This window comes from Gorilla gorilla, chromosome 12 (assembly GCF_029281585.2).
Source record: "Gorilla gorilla gorilla isolate KB3781 chromosome 12, NHGRI_mGorGor1-v2.1_pri, whole genome shotgun sequence".
In the NCBI taxonomy this organism is placed as follows: Eukaryota; Metazoa; Chordata; class Mammalia; order Primates; family Hominidae; genus Gorilla; species Gorilla gorilla.
The window spans coordinates 47137460-47154522 of record NC_073236.2 but is presented as its reverse complement, the minus strand read 5'-3'; the positions used below and the strand labels follow the sequence as shown (position 1 = coordinate 47154522).

Below are 17063 nucleotides of genomic sequence, written 5' to 3'. Positions count from 1 at the left end.
TGAGGCCGCAATGAAAGGGCCTGGGTAGGTTTACCTGGCTGCAGAGAGTGGGTTCTCCGGACACTGTCCTATGGGCTCTTGGGTACCCCACAGGCACCATGAGAGGTTCCCAGGGCATCGAAAGCAGGGTTTGAAGGCAGTAACCCCAAAGCTCCTGCAATCAGCATGGCTGCCCCCAGGTACAGTGAAAGCACCACCCTCCTGGTGCTTTTCCACCGTGGTTACTTGAGACATTTATCTCTCCCATTTACAAACCACTTAGACAACTGGTTTCTCTCCAAGCTTTCAAGCCTCAGATGGTTAAATGCCGAATCATGATGCTGGTCTTCTTTAAATAAGACTGTTAGACAAATACAACTGTAACCATAACAGGAAAGACCCCAGCACTGTAATAATAAGCATTTCCCAGGGCTTTTGTGCCCTGAGGCCGAGGGGCACCTGTGGGCTTGCTCATGCTTGCTGGCACCGTTGGGGCTGGTGCATCAGCAGCCGGGCCACCGACCTGTCTCCTGCTCTGGCCACTCTTAGGGGACCTGGTTTTACAGAGCTAGGTGACCCTTCCTCTGATGTAATGAAGTGGAATGCTACACATCCAGTAAAGATCTTAATACACACCACACTGAATGCATCAACATGTCTCGTATCAGCAGACAGCCCAATTAATAAATTTTAAAAAAAAAGGCAAGCCTCAGTTTCCCTACTGTAAGTGAAGGGGTGGGGAGGCTGACCAATAGGGTGACCCACCTCCCAAACACTGTATAAATCCATGACAAAGGCTTGAAATGCCTACCGATTACACTGATTCTCAATGAGCCAAATTTTAAATACACACCCAATTCAGTAAGAGTCCTAAGCTTTACCTGTCGTCATGGGGCCTGGCCAGCACACAGCCATCAGAGTCTCAATGAACACTGAACACCACCTGCAGCCCCATGCCACTTCTTTCTGGGCACACCCTTCCCTTCGAATGCACTTCTTTGTGTTTATCCCTGGGAGATGGGAGGTGCCTGGCTGCTGCACACACAGGTGGGAGGCTGAGCATATTTCACACACGCCTGACACCTCCAAAGCCAAGAAGCAAACATCCTTGACCTCTGCCTGTCCAGCTCCACAGACTGCACATTTTACTGCTCTGCTGTAATTACAATGAAAACTAACAAAATTCAATCTTCATGATTAACTAGAGCTCTTGCTGTGTGCTGTTCAGCACAGTGTGCGGATCAAGGCTTCCTGGAGCACTGGGGAGGGGACAATCACCTCCACGTCATTGCTTTGTTCTGCTTGACAGGAAGAGCCATCAGCCAGGGCCCTCGCTTTACACCTATGCAACTACAAAGGGCTCTGACCATACCTGTGTGACAGAGCCAGAAATGTTGATGTGTCCACACAACAGAAGGCTAGCTCACGGGCCCGGCTGTTGGGCCCCCATTGGGCGTCTTGGCAGAAATGGACCCGTGTAAGTCACTTCAGGCCAAGTGCTCATGCTACTGACCTCCTTCCTGCAGACACAACGCCCTCTAAAGGGAGGGAAAGGCTCTCCATCCAGAGAAGGGCACATGGGGCTGAAAACACCTCAAACAGACCAGCCTCACTGCTTGTAAACAGAGTGGCCTTCCTCTCACAGCAGAGGCAGGATGGGGTTCTGAAGTCACCTGCCTGCCTGGCTTCAACCATTTACCTTCCATTACTCTCTATAGGGGAGGAAGAAGTCCCTCCCCTGAAACCATGCACTTAGGAACTTGGTTCAGACACACGCTAGGGTCACCTGAAGTTTCCGTGCCTTCTGTCCCTGGATTGCCCATGGACAGTGTCAGGCCATAAGATTGCAAGTCTTCTCTTCACCCTCTGCAGGCCGCTTCTCCCATGGGCCTCCGCTGGCCCTGGACAGCCTGTCAGCTCTCAGCCATGGGCCACCTCACCAGTCAGATCCTGCATCAGGCACTCCACATACAAGATCGGGAGCCCTCTTGCCTATGACCAAGGTGTCCCTGTGCCCACGCTACAAGTGAAAGTGCTAAGCTCCACAGAGGGTAAGTATGGAACTGGAATTAAAACCCAGATACGGCCACTGGGAGGCAGATGCTTTCTCCACCTTTCTCTGGCCCTGAACCCATCCAAGCCAACTGCACCTGCTCTCCTGCTTTGGTGGTTCCTGGAAGGGCACATGCAGCTCCCTGACCTTGGGTCACAGGTCTCCCTCACTCACCTCACCTGGGCCTTGCCTAGCACTTGGGATCAGCAGTGACTGTGCATGGCGCCTTGGGTTTAGGCGTCAGTTTGCATGGTTTTCCACTAGGGAGAGGACGGTAAATCACAGGGCTGCCAACCATCAGTAGTGCACTGCAGGCTTATCAACAGCCGCCAGGAAAGTCTCGGGAATGCATTTATTCCCTAAATACACTGAGAATTTAGAAAATGAAAAGATCCCAGAGATCCTCTCTACTCTCAAAAAGGTATTCCCAGGGTTGAGATAAACATCACAAATAACCCTCCACCAAAAAAATTACAATTACTACTTGGAAAAGATATCTCTGGCCAGGGAAGAAAAGAGAACCTAAGCAAAGAAAACCCCTGGGCGTCTGAGAACATGGATATCGTCTGCAGAGCCCCTGTTGTGCACGGTGTAGCACACACATGACTGACAGTTTCCAGAGCCATCCCCACAGCGCCCGGCCCAGAGGCTGTCCAAACACCAGATGCTCTCAGAGCCAGACAAACAGAGACCTCCCAGAGATGTCAAGGAAACTTGTCTGACTAAAGCTCCCTCCACATGCACCTACGTGAAGCCTCCATGAAGAAAAAGAAGTGAAAAGAACCAAATCAAGAAAAACAAATTATTCTTCCGCAGGCCGTGAGAGCAAGTATAGACATTATCACAATTCAAGTGACATCAGGGTCTCCCTGTCACCAACTTCTCCATAAATAACATGCCGCCCAAACATGGTAACTCCAGGGCATTGTGGAAGAAAATAACAAAACAAGCTTCTTGGGATGTTAAGGCATGAAGGGCCCCAGAGAGTCCCGACTTTGCACAGAAGGAAAATCAAGGACTCTAGTCCACCAACAGGCCCACAATAGCCAATGCACCACCGTCACACAACCCAGCAGAAATCACAACAGAGTAGCCCTGGAGTCCCAGCCTCCCCTTGCATGCAGGTATGTAGGATGCCTCCGGCTCTGGATGGTGGTCTCAGAGGGCTTCAGGTAGGCTCAACTGTCAGAGCCAGGCCTCTGCACACTCAGAGCCAGTTGTTCAGGAGCCAGCAGCAGCTGCAGGTCTGGGTGCTCCTCAGGGCCAGGACACCCTTTAATCCAACCCATGAAGGCCAGAGAAGCCTACACTTTATGGATTCCTCAACCCGGCTTTTGTAAGTAACTTCAGCCACAAGCCGCGTGGCATGTTGCAGCTATTACATGTGATCTGGCAGTAGGTATGTGTCAGAAACTCTCTGATGAAGCCAAATGGAAACTAGGGCCCTGGCAGCACAAGGCTCTCCCTCCTTCCCGAGGCAGCCTACACAGTGAGCTGACCCCACATAGTTCACCCAGCTAGAGAGGGCATGCGGATGCCCCGTGGGCAGAATCTGGGGAAGCAGCAGGACAGAGAGGGTCTCTCTGCAGCTCGAGCTGAAAGGCAAAACCCCTGACCACAGAGTGTTCCGGTCAAATCCAGCACAGCCAAGGACGTCAGCACAGGTCACTGCCCCTGGATGGGTCCTGCTCTGACCTGGCAAGACCCTACCCCTATTAGGAAGGACAACAGCAGTGCAGGCCACTGTCTTCAAAGCAGCACGTCTTATATGTCTGAATAACAAACCAGAACTTTCTGGCAGTCATCACTCAGACACGGCTGCCACACAGTCAGGCTCCCAGAGGTACTGGTGACCTGCCGGTCAGTGCAGGGATGTTAGGAGCACAGCCAGCTGTGGCCCGGCCTGGGGAATTGCGGGATGACTGACTGGATTCCTAGTGAGGACAAGGATTGGTGGCACCACCCATACATTGTTCGGAGGCTCACCGCCCTGGCCAGCCTACATGATTGGATTGGCCCTGGTAGGTGTGGGCTGTGCTGAGGGCCCAAGGAAGCCTCCAATACCCAGGAGGTGACAAAGCCTAGAGGCTCTGAGCTGTAGAGACCCCTGCAGAAAACCCGGCTGCACTAGGGTTTGTGGTCCTCTCAACTCTGCAGTTTCTCGCTCTTTAGAATGGGGAGAAGACCTCCTGACTGGCTGTCACAGTGGCCACTGCATCAGGATCCCCTCAGTAAACATTCCCTTCAGCCCCTACAAACAGCACCAGGCTGTCCCCCACTCCTGGAAACCTGGCCACTAGGCATTATTAAGGTAAGTTTACTCTTTCGTAAGCCTCGTTGATGGGGTAAAAGTCTTACCAGCCACCAGTTGCTTGGTGTTTCCAATGTCTGGGCCGGTTAAGCTCCAGATCAGAAAGTCTGCCTGGTAGCCCAGGGATGGCAGGGCTGCGAGGGTCAGCAAATAAGAAAGTGTACATGTGTGCACAGGTATGTGGGTATGTGTGTGCACATGTGGTGACAATCAAGCAGGGAAAGAAATGCTAGAATGGTGAACACAAAAGGCAAGCTGGTCTAATTCACTCTGAGCCCAGGACAGCCCTGGCCCTGGTGTCAGAGAAGCAGTGTGCTCTGTCTGTGTTTACTGTGACTCACTGGGAAAGTGGGGTTTCCAAAAAAGCCTCCACTTAAACAGGCTGGCTGTCTCCTGTCCGTAAAACATACATTTTTAGCCCTTGTTCCTGCACTTGGGGCCCCTTGGTTTTTTTGGACACTGAGACAGGGAGCTCTAGCTGTCTAATTCAGGAAACAGGTAATGAACGTGTCAGTGGCTTCCCTGAAGCGCAAACCAAGGCACTCAGAAGGAAAGTCTTCTTCGTGGGACGGGTGGCAGGCAGAGTCTATCCTGCTCCAGTGGTCAAGGGGAGAAAGTAACTCCTCACTCACCACGAACTTGTGCCACAGTTTCGTGGCTGACAACCTCCCAGCCAGACTCTTGGTGTGACCTTCACAGACTTCAGGGCAGCTGCTATTTACAAGAAAGCCATGGGGTTTCTTCCTCCCTCCCTCCATCCCTTCCTCCCTTCCTTTCCTCCTTCCCTTCCTCTCCCTCCTTCCTTTCCTCTCCCTCCCTCCCTCCATCCCTTCCTCCCTTCCTTTCCCCCTTCCCTTCCTCTCCCTCCTTCCTTTCCTCTCCCTCCCTCCCTCTCCTTCTTTCATTCCCTCCTCAATTCCTTTCTTTCCTTCATTCCTCCTTCCCTCTTCCTTAAGCCCACATCACTTAAAAGCAGAAACAGCTGACTTTGTACCTCCTGGCCACAGAACGAACAACATGACTTGATGCTGCCTCTCCAAGAAGGACTTACCGTCATGTCCACATGAGCAAGAGAAGCTCCTGCTCCAGTGGGCACTTTTCCAGGATGCTGAGTGAATGTCAGCTGCAAGAGTGGACAAGAGGGATTCAGTGGCTTTCGGGCTGCCTAGACACAGCCACTGAAATACACGGTGCCCCTACATGACATTCAAATGCCATACAGTGCAAGTCCAGGGCAGCAATGTGACCCGTGCCTGGTCACAGGCTGTCTGAGAGCAGAGGCGGAATAACTCCCTCCAGCATGAAGAGCTGCTAGTCCCCCACACATCTCCATCCACCACCGTTCATGAAAAACACATAAAAATGCCATTCAATTAGGTAGAGGCTGATGGTTAGTCTCCCGGACAATGGAAGACAAGGGACACCCCCACCTGTCGCCCGGCACTGCCACCTAAGACACCCTGAAATAAAAATCCCACCTCACTGTTTTCTCCAGTGATTCATTCATCAATAGCTCGATGTATTCCCTTTCCCTGATTAAAAGTTAACTCCACACAAGGAAGATGAGAAAAGAAAGATTGAGAAAACAAAACTTAGACCACGAAGACTAGGGAAAAAGTAATAAAAATTGTGGCACAATCCCATTGGCAAACCCCCTCGAAGCTCTCAGGCCAGCGCACCTAGCAAAAGGGCTTCTGTGCCCTTTACACACTAGCCCCTCAAAGCTCCAGGAGTGGACTGAACCTGGGCCTTGGTAAGTGTTTGTGACTGATCTCAAATCTGCCCTGTTTCCATGAGAGAGCACTCGTCTCCCTGTTTCAGTCAATAGTAAGTCTGAAACATCTCCTTCCTTGCAGGGGAGGACATCGCATTGCCGCTCATATCCCTAATGACACACTGTCAACTGACAAGCCCAGAGCACTTTCCAAGCTCGCCCCAGGACTACGTCACAGCGTCAACTTCCCCCACTCCCAGGAATACGCTCAACCAGGCCCAGGTGAAACAATGGGCGACCTGTCCATGGCAGGCTCTCCAACTGTGGGGTCTTCCTTGTCTACCTTTCATCTCCACTCAGGGGACAGGACTCAGTGAGGGCCTCCGCCAGGTGCTGGGTCACAGCGGCCAGAAGCATGGGCCTGGCCTCTCCCTCCAGACTTTGCAGGCTCACGGGAATGCCAAGTATTAATATGAAGCACATACAGGCTTACATTTGTGAGGAGGAAAAAGAGGACAGTAAGAGAGTATGTACATTTACATACAAGCACACACGGGGAATCTTCCTCGGGGAAAGGTGCATCCTATTCACTAAGCAAGAAAACACTTCCTCTTCCCCTTCCTTTCAAAGGCCTTGATCTGCAGGACATAAGCAGGGAGAATGAAAAGGGCAAAAAGGAAAACTAATTTAACTGTCTTCTCTTTCTGAAAACTCGGCCTATTAAAAGCACAAACAGTCGGCAGGGCGGTTTCATTTCCTTGTCTTCATTAAATCAGGAAGCTGAGATTCAGCAGAGATTCTGGCCCTAGAAGTAGCTTATCGGAAATGACCATGAGTTATCACCCCAGCGTCCTCCACATGTTTTCTGGTAAGTAGTTTCTTTACTTAACTGAGAAGGTTGTTCCCAACAGTCCTCAAAAGGTGTCCAAATTCCCAAGCCTACCTCATAAAACATTTTCATAATTATAGAGGTGATAGCAACCTTGGTGAGAACTATCAAGATGATTTTGATGGGGTTATTTGCTAATTTTGCCTCTTCTGTGAATAAAGATACCCAGTCGGCTGACTAATACGAACCCCAGTCCAACCCTGAATGTGTCCACAACCCCACAGACCTTCATACTGATCATTAAAATGAGAACAACCCAGACATTCCCTGGTGGTGGTAAAGTTAACCGAATAAAGCACTTCTCCAATGCTCTGTATTCTTAGAGTAGCTTTACTCAAGTTTCACCGGTGGGTGGTATGGGGTCTGCTGGAAGCCCAGTGTGACAGTGTGACCCATTCACTGGGAGATACTTCCAACCTAGATGCACTATTCCGAAGCCCCAACAGGTTGCCTAAATTGATTAGGAAAGTGAAATGCCACACACACAAAGCAAGAGTTGCACACGTGCACATGTACACACACAGACACACACACACAAACACTAATCTTTAACCTCCCACCACCATGACACGGGTACCACCTTGTGTCTTTTAGCCTTAGGAGGACTGCAGGCTTGTACAGTGTTGGAGCCATCCCTGTTCTTTCCAGATACAAATGATCTAATGGAGTAACCTAACCTGAACCACAGAGCCCCACATAGGTGTTCAATATCCTTCCAGAGCATTTTTCTAGCTTTTGAGACCAGAGTGGGGCACATGGAGCACACTGTCTCGCTGAGCCCACCCGTGAGAATTCGGACATCCATAGAAAGCAGATAGTGCCCTGGCGAGGCAGTGCCTCCAGCCTAGAAGTACCCATCTGTTGGCTTAACTGGAGTGCTCGTGGGGCACTGTCCCGAGCCACTAAAGTCCCAGCAATGAGAGGCTCCTCTCATGGGAGCGGCTGGCACAGAGACAACCACGCACCAACGTTAGGGGGTGCAGCTGAGACAGCAGGAAGTGAAACCCAGCAGAAGACAAAGAAATTATTTGACCAACCTTCTCACGGGGTCATGGGAATAGTCATGGTTTCTTCACATGTGCCTCAAGTTTTAATCAGCATCTACAATGCTGTATTGCCAGACCCAGGTACATCAGCTCAGTGTCAGAGGAAAAGCTGAACGAGGCTGGTAACATTTACATGCAATGTGTCAGGCCCCATTCTAAGTACTTTACAGCATTAATCCATTTAAACTCCCCAACAGTCCAATGAGGAATGTGCTGCCCCCATTTTACAGATGGGGAAACTGAGGCACAGAGAGGCCAACTTGCACAGGATTATACAGGTAGAAAATTATGGCACTGACTCCTTGGTCTGCACTCTAAGCCACTATGCTGCTGCATGCTAAAAACTCTAGAAAAACATATTGATTGTCCTCAGGTCAGACATCCAAAGGTCTGGAGTGGAGTGAAGAAGTCTATAAAATGTTAGCAGAAGAAAAATGTGATTTTCTTCATGTTTTCCTCTAAGAGTCCTTGCTAGAGGGCTTGGTGAGGCAGTCACGCTGGCTGCCACTAGCCCAGGGAAATTCTCATGTGGGTCAGAAAAAGCACCCCTTCAAGACAAATCTAGGATAAATGTGATGTGAATGGTGCCTGGCCCCTGAGTTGTATGATGTATAACCTACACATCTCAGGGGCCAGGCCCCATTCCCACTACATTTGACAGCCTTAAGATCTGTGGAAGGGGAATTAAAGACTTCCATGCTTTTAGAAAGAAGAAAATGCAGTTCAAGAAAAAATACTCATATATTACTTTCTGGTTTCTGCTCCCTGAACAATTATTTTCTTAAATTACAAATTATAAATCTTTGTGTGTCAACCTATATAGCAATCTATGCATCTAAATCAAAGAGAAATCATGGTCTCCACTTGGCCTGGTGCTTTAATAACCACCTGTTCTATTATATGTTCTATTTCCCAGACAGCCAAATTCCTTTCCAAATGACCCAGATACAACCATTTTTATCAAAATTCTAAGCACAGCCCCAAGCACAGGCTAAACCGAAAGACTGTTAAATTAGTCAGAATAAGAATTTGCTGCCTCAACATCTTAGATCCAGCATGAAAATCATGGACACAAGTGGTGTTTCTGTTGCCTGGATTAGAAAACAAATAGCAAGCCTGGGAAACATGAGAGCTGGGCAGCAAAATATGCCCTCACCAGCCCACCCGGAAAGCAGCGCCCACGTCCTGAAACCACATGGACACAGCCTATCCTGGGGCCTCTTCTTTGTAAACACTTCTGCCTCCCAAGGAAATAAACTAATCAAAGCACCTTAATCAAATTTAAAGGCTAGGCCGGGCGCGGTGGTTCATGCCTGCAATCCCAGCACTTTGGGAGGCTGAGGCAGGCGGATCACTTCAGGTCAGAAGTTCAAGACCAGCCTTCTGAAACCCCATCTCTACTAAAAATACAAAAACTAGCCAGGCATGGTGGCACGTGGCTGTAATCTCAGCTACTCAGAAGGCTGAGGCAGGAAAATCACTTGAACTCGTGAGGTGGAGGTTGCAGTGAGCTGAGATCACGCCACTGCACTCCAGCCTGGGCAACAGAGCAAGACTCCAGCTCTTAAAGAAAAAAAAGAAAAAAAAAGTAAAGGCTACACATGTGGGTCTAAATTTAAACTGATGGATTTTGCTTTTTGAGGTTCAAGAAGAATAGGGTGATTGACTACAGTCAGTCCCCTACTTACGATGGGCTGACTTAGGATTTTTCTACTTTATGATGGTACAATACAATACCCAAACCGTACTTCACATACCTATATAACCAGTGTTTTTCACTTTCAAGACAGTATTAGGTAAATGACACAGATATTCAACACTTTATTATACAACAGGCTTTGTGTTAGACGATTCAGCCCAACTGTAGGCTGATTACATTAGCCAGCCTAATGTATATTGTTCTGAGTACATTTAAAGTAGGCTAGGCTGAGCTATGAGGTTCTGTAGGTTTGGTGTATTACATGCGTTTTCAACTTATGATACTTCCAACTATTGATGGGTTTATCAGGACATAATCCATCTTAACTCATTCTGTCATTCTAGTTTGCCTGAAATATCCCTAGTTTTAGCACTGAGAGTCCCACATCCCAAGAAACTCCTCAGTCCCAGGAACACCAGGACGGCTGATCAACCCATGATAAAGCTACAACTGAAGGCCTGTAAAAAGACAAAGCTTATAAAACAAGCCTGAGGAAGCAGTTTCAGAAGTAAACATTAAGTTCAGAAAATTTTGAGAGTTTGCACCCAACTATTCCTCTAAAAATAAACCCGGCTTCTGTTGAACAATGTAAACTTTCTAAATTAAGCCTGAAACATCTTTTTAAATTATAATGTTGAAAGTTTTTTCTTTTTTTTTCTCCTCTGAGACAGGGTCTCACTGTGTCACCTGGGCTGGAGCGCAGTGGTGCAATCTTGGTTCACTGCAACCTCTGCCTCCCAGGCTTAAGCAATCCATCCTCCAACCTCAGCCTCCTGAGTAGCTGAGACTATAGGCCTGTGACACCCCACTCAGCTAATTTTCGTATTTTTTGTAGAGATGGCATCTCACTATGTTGCCCAGGCTGATCTCTAACTCCTTAGCTCAAGTGATCCATCCTCCTGCCTTGGCCTCTCAAAGCGGTGGGATTATAGGTGTGAGCCATTGTGTTCAGTAAAAGTTTTATCTTGTTTTATTTGGGGGGTACTTTTGCCGATTTAAGAACATAAGGTTGAGAACTCAAAGTCTAGAACCCTGGAACCCATCCTCTTAAAACTCATTATGTACTTTAAAGGGATTAGAAAATTGGTATTAAAAATATTAAATATTTGGTATTTTTTAGTATATCTAATTCTTTTTTTGACTATTACAAAAGTTTATTTAACAAAAAGTCTAATATGAAAATGTACACGACCTAATTTTTACATCATAGTAAAATAGACCCTATGAAGAGACGACATGGGTTTCTCTGCTGAACAGCCATTATTTATACTCGTTCCAAGGCTTCTAACATGATGATACTATTTCCTATTACCACCATTCCAATATTGTTCTGTTGCCCACCAGTCGCCATCTCCACACATTCATCTATCACAAGATTCATAAAGGGATCAAATGACCACAATATTCCTTGGACATGTCTGCCACCATTTAATTTCAATGACAACTTCTTGTCCATAAATTTTTTCAACTCGGGAGGGTGAGCTTTGCTCATGGTGTCTACTCCATGCACTCACAGATGCCTTGGAAAGGAATGCACGGACTCCCTCATGCTCCCGCGGCAGGCCTGGTGTCTTGCATCTCTCTAATTCTTTATTAAAGATAATTTGGGCCGGGCATGGTGGCTCACGCCTGTACTTAATCCCAGCACTTTGGGAGGCTGAGGCGGGTGGATAACACCCAAGGTAAGGAGTTCGAGACCAGCCTGGCCAACATGGTGAAACCCCATCTCTACTAAAAATAAAAAAATTAGCCAGGCATGGTGGCAGACGCCTGTAATCCCAGCTACTGTGGGAGGCTGAGGCAGGGGAATCACTTGAACCTAGGAGGCAGAGGTTGCCATGAGCCAAGATCATGCCACTGCACTCCAGCCTGGGCAACAGAGTGAGACTCAATCTCAAAAAAATAAATAAATAAAAATATTAATAATTTGAAAAAAAAAGCTATACAGAATGCAATGTATATGCCTAAACAACGTTAATTTAGAAATTTAAAAAGGTAATTTTTAAAATGGTTTCACTTTTTTGGATTTACTCCAGGTAAGTGATTTGATTTCTTGTTCTACCTAAACAGCACTGGATATAATTATTTCCCAGGGCTTCAAAATTCTGAAAATCCTAATTCCCTATTGAAGCACTTTTTTTTCTAAAATAGCTACTTACTAAATTATAACAAACATAGAAGTTGAATTTGGCAAGTTATGGTAGTTTGCTTCTAGGTCCTCCTTTGATATAAATATGTTTTCCATATTTGCCTCATACTCAATAGTTTTCTAAATTTAGCCCATGAAACATACCACTATTATTATTATTATTACTGTTATTATTTTGTTAAAGGTTTTTCTGTATTTATCATGTTTTGAAAAAGAAAAACGGTCAAATTCTAGATCCTTTAAAATCCAGTCCATTATTATTCCATTTATTTTAATAATAATAATAAATATTTAAACCTGGTAAGTTTTCCGAGTATATCAAAATTTATTATGATGATTGTTTCACGAAGAAATGAAGTCGTATATAATACAAGCTTACACTGCTAAGCTCAGAAGTGAATTCAGAGCTGATGGAGACTGTTAGCTTGTGCATGTTTAGAAGCCCCCACGTTGGCTCTGTCCGACCAGCAATGGGCGAGATGTCTTCCCCAGGGCTTCCAAAGTTCTAAAAATTCTCGTAACTTGGTTCAGTTGCCTTTCCCTAAATACAAATTCCTGAATTATATCAAAACCTTAGAGAACATTCCTAGGAGTGGAGAAAAACCTTAAAGACAGAGAAAAACCTTAAGGACAGATAAAAACAAGAATTCTAATTAGACAAAAAAAAAAAAAAAAAGGAACACCTACTGTTTTGCCCTCAAAAACACTGATGTCAGTCATGGTAAAAATAACAAGTTTTCATTTATATTTCACTGACTTAAAATTTTGTAGAAAGAGATCTGGTGCAGGCCGGGCACAGTGGCTCACGCCTGTAATCCCAGCACTTTGGGAGGCCAAGGCAGGTGGATCATGAGGTCAGGAGATCAAGACCATTCTGGCTAACACAGTGAAACCCCGTCTCTACTAAAAAAATAAAAAAATTAAAAAATAAATAAATAAAACAAAAAATTAGCCGGGCGCAGTGGTGGGCGCCTGTAGTACCAGTTACTCAGGAGGCTGAGGGAGGAGAATGGCGTGAACCCGGAAGGCGGAGCTTGCAGTGAGCTGAGATCACGCCACTGTACTCCAGCCTTGATGACACAGCAAGACTCTGTCAAGAAAGAAAGAAAGAGAGAAAGAGAGAAAGAAAGAGAGAAAGAGAGAGAGAAAGAGAGAAAGAGAGAGAGAGAGAAAGACAGAGAAAGAGAGAAAGAGAGAGAGAAAGACAGAGAAAGAGAGAAAGAGAGAGAGAGAGAAAGAGAGAAAGAGAGAGAGAGAGAAAGACAGAGAAAGAGAGAAAGAGAAAGAAAGAAAGAAAAGAAAAGAAAAGAAGAAAGAAAGAGATCTGGTGCAGGAGGGAAGGGTTCCTTGCTCAACAATTCTCCAGATCCTCTGAGCTTTGGTTTCCTCATGTAGTCATGGCAATAATACCAACTTGCTCGGGGATTTTTGCAAAGATTATGTGCTAGGTTTCCTTCCCTCCATCTTAAGAATCACTGCTCAGGCCCTCTTCATTTACCAAATAACTTTTCAACAGAAACCTGAAGAAAGAACAGGGTAGGAGTCGGGGGGGTTGCTTAGCTGAAGTTAACGAATGTAGTTCTTGGCCAGGTGTGGTGGCCCACACCTGTAATCAATCCTTTGAGAGGCCAAGACAGGGAAATTGCTTGAAGCCAAGAGTCTAAGACCAGCCTAGGCAACATAGTGAGCTGTGGTCTCTACACAAAATTACAAATTAGCTGGGCATGGTGGCATGCACCTATAGTCCCAGCTACTCAGGAGGCTGAGGTGGGAGGATCACTTAGGCCCAGGAGTTGGAGGCTGCATCCCAGCCTGGGTGACAGAGCAAGACAGGACAGGACAGGACAGAACAGGAAAGGAAAGGAAAAAGGAAAATGAAAAGGAGAAAAGAGAGAAAGAGAGAAAACGAAAGAGAGAAAGAGAGACAGAAAGAGAAAGACAGAAAGAAGAGAAAGAGAAAGAGAGAAGGAAGGAAAGAAGGAAAGGAAGAAGGAAAAGAAGAAGGCAAGGAAAGAAGGAAAGGAAAGAAATGCAGTACTTCATTTTTCTCTTCACTCACCAAGTATACTAATTATTTGCTTGCACTTGAATATTCAAACCTATTTAATATACATGTTTGGTCAATTAATGTCTCAAGGTTTCTGTCTGCATTGCAATTGTCTTAGACTGGAATTAACTACAGGGTAGTAACATCCATTTAATTCCACGTGGAAAATGCCACTTGCAGAGCAGGCCTGCATAAATGACTTTGATGCAGTGAGAAAATGGAGCTTACCTAATAAAAACACTTCTTAATTATCCTACCAAAAGGAAAAAAATGAGAGCAATAACACATAATCACGAGAGGCAAAACCATAAAACTTTCAGGAAACAATAAGAAGAATATCTGTATGGCTTCAAGGGTAGGGAAGATTTTTAAAACAATAGCCAAAATGAGCACATCAGAAAAGAAAAAGATTGAGAGAAGTGACCTTGTTTATTAAAAGTAAGAACTCCTATTCATCTGAATCAACATATATAGCAATGAAAGAATTAATATCCAGAATATATTTAAAAAACTCCTCCTAATATAAAAGATCAACAATCAAAAGAAAACAGGCAGTGGACTTTGTGGTGGATTGTAGAGTAACAGCCTCCAATTGATTCATGTTCCCTGGATCCAGGCCCTTGGAATATTCCATCCAAGGCTGCCTGTAGATTTGGCAGCCCTGTGACTTCCTTTGGCTAATGAGACAACAACAATTATGATACAGATGGAGGTTTAAAAAGCGCTTGCACATTGGAGTCTGCCTTTTCTTGTTGCTTACTGGGACCTTCAGTCCACCACATGAAGACGCCCAGGCTAGCCTTTGGGGGATATAAGAGACCATGTGGAGAGGAACCCAGGCCATCCTTGCTGCCCCAGTAATCCCAGCCAACACACACAACGGTGAGCTAAATAAAAAGGTATTATTTTAAGCCTCTAAGTTTTGGGTTGTCTGTTATACAGCAAATCCTACTTGATACAGGGAAAAACATATAGAAGATGTTCTCCTTCACTGGCAATCAGAAACTAACAAAGGAAGAGCTAACGCAGCCAGTCCGTCAACTGTGAGGTGTTAAGGACACTCATACCTTTGTTTATAAAGAGAAGTCGCCAAGTGTAACCAGGCAAGAGTTTCTGCACAGGAAGAGCATAGCAGGCTGGACTGACACGTGACCACCCATGCCTGTCTTAAGGTGGGAAGAAGAATGGTTTTGCACAAAAACTTCCAGGAAGTGTCCTCAGAGGAACGGTCAGGAGCCGTGACATTCAGGGCTCATCTGGGAAGCTCAGCTGGTCTTACACAAGTGTGCTAGGTTACTTAGGAAGTAAACTGATCTAGAAACTAACAAAGTTCAGGGAGGGGGCTGAAGAGATTTGGATAAAGGGCTCAAGAAAGCTCTTGAAAGCCATCCTTGGTGTGTCACTGATTCCAGGACATTAAGGACTCACTGCAGCACATAATCTGTGGGCATCTGTGTGGGGTGTGACTTCACTCTGTTCTCCCTTATCTCATAGCTTCCTTGTCCTCTGCAAACCCAAACTCCATGTTTCATGTCTCTGGATAATATCCATACGCCCATGGGATTACAATTCCCCAAACATGGGAAAATGAAAAATTAAAATGGTTTCGGAGTTGAATGTAGTTGTGACTACAGGAAAGATGTCACATCATCTCAAAAAGTGAGGGTCCGACCAGAAAGAAACTAACCAGCATCCTCCAACATGAGTCCTCCTCATGCTCTGGGAACTCTTCCTCAAGGCTGAGCTGCAGCACTGGCCTGGAGCCCTAAGTCAGAGGGGTCCTAGCATCAAGCCTGTGTCACCGAATGGAAGGAAGACACCCCCAGCATCGCTGTCAGAACAGAAGCACATGGATGAGCCAGGGCATTTGACTGCAGTTCAACTCAGAGCAAGCGAGGCTCTCCGGGCTCAGGTATCATCTCTACCCTGGCATCCCCACTGCCTCCCAGTCCATCTGAGCAGAGACATCCAGCCTTAGGACGAGCCAGGGCAATTCCACCAGGCACGTTAACTCCACAGGTCAAATGAGACACGTGCAGGGAGATACACTGGCTGTGTGTGGAAAGGAAGGCTGGAGGGTACTACAGTGGTGAAACATCTACACTTTCCAGCCATCCCGTTAGGCATGATATTCCTTGGAGTATGCAATGGACTGAATGTATGTGTCATCCTAAAAGTCATATGTTAAATCCTAACCTCCAAGGTAATGCTATTAGGAGCTGAGGCCTTTGGGGAGGTGACTGGATCGTGAGGGTGGAGCCCTCATGAATGGGATTAGTGCCTTACTAAAGAGGCCTCGGAGAGTTGCCTTGCCCCCTCTACCATGGGAGGACACAGTGAGAAGGCACTGTCTGTGAACCTGGAGGCCAGTCTTTACCAGACATCGAATCTGCCAGTGCCTTGATCTTGGACGACCAGCGTCTAGAACTGTGGGAAATAAATTGCTGCCGCTTTTAAACCACTGCGTTTATGGTATTTTGTTACAGCAGCTTGAAAAGCCTAAGGCAGCCTCCATCAACCTCACAACCACCCTGCAAAGCAGGTATCCTCCCACTTCACAAATGAAGAAACAGAAGTCAAAGAAGCTAAGTAACTTGCCCAATGTTATCACAGTCCTAGGTGTAAAATTGAAGTATGAATCCAGGTGTATTGATTTCAAAAATCCACACTCTTTTTTTGTTTCACCACACTGGTTTTTTGTGAATAAGCCAGCTTAGAGACTTTCATTATAGCAGTAATTTGCTTTGTTCCCTCAAAGGATTTCCTGAGACCAGTAAATGATGCCCGGGATTGTGTTAAGTACTCTAGATTTCAAGTGTTAAGTACTCTAGATTCAATCTCTCATGATGGATTTACAAACTCCATAAAAGATCTGAGGGTCCCCCTGAGGCAACTTTAACCAGAAAATCTGAATGTCCAGGAATTATAGCAAAAATGATGACTTAGAATGAATTTCCTGAATTTGTTAAGATATTTATTGTGGCCAATTTCAGAGAGAAATCTTAACAAATATGGTCTCAGTTCAAGGGATAAGAAGCAAATATGAAAACTCGTAAAGTTATTTTATATATAGACTTAAATTTGTGTCCTCAAAGCCCAAGTTCCTATAATAACATGTCAGGCTAGAGGTGCAGTTTGTCCAATAAAAATAAAAACTTAATTTACTTTTTATTTCT

The 17063-nt window shown here is 45.9% G+C and overlaps 2 protein-coding genes across 2 annotated transcripts in view; both read right to left on the bottom strand.

Moving 5' to 3' along the window:
- The window catches only part of SH3RF3 (SH3 domain containing ring finger 3), a 372286-nt gene that overhangs the window by 240000 nt on the left and 115223 nt on the right, over positions 1 to 17063 (bottom strand). The gene's annotated exons all lie outside the window — the stretch shown is intronic.
- Positions 10923 to 11201, bottom strand: LOC101139259 (small nuclear ribonucleoprotein G-like). Its single transcript, XM_055378330.2, has one exon. It carries the CDS (start codon positions 11181 to 11183, stop codon positions 10956 to 10958), a length of 228 nt encoding a protein of 75 aa, XP_055234305.1. The 5' UTR covers positions 11184 to 11201; the 3' UTR covers positions 10923 to 10955.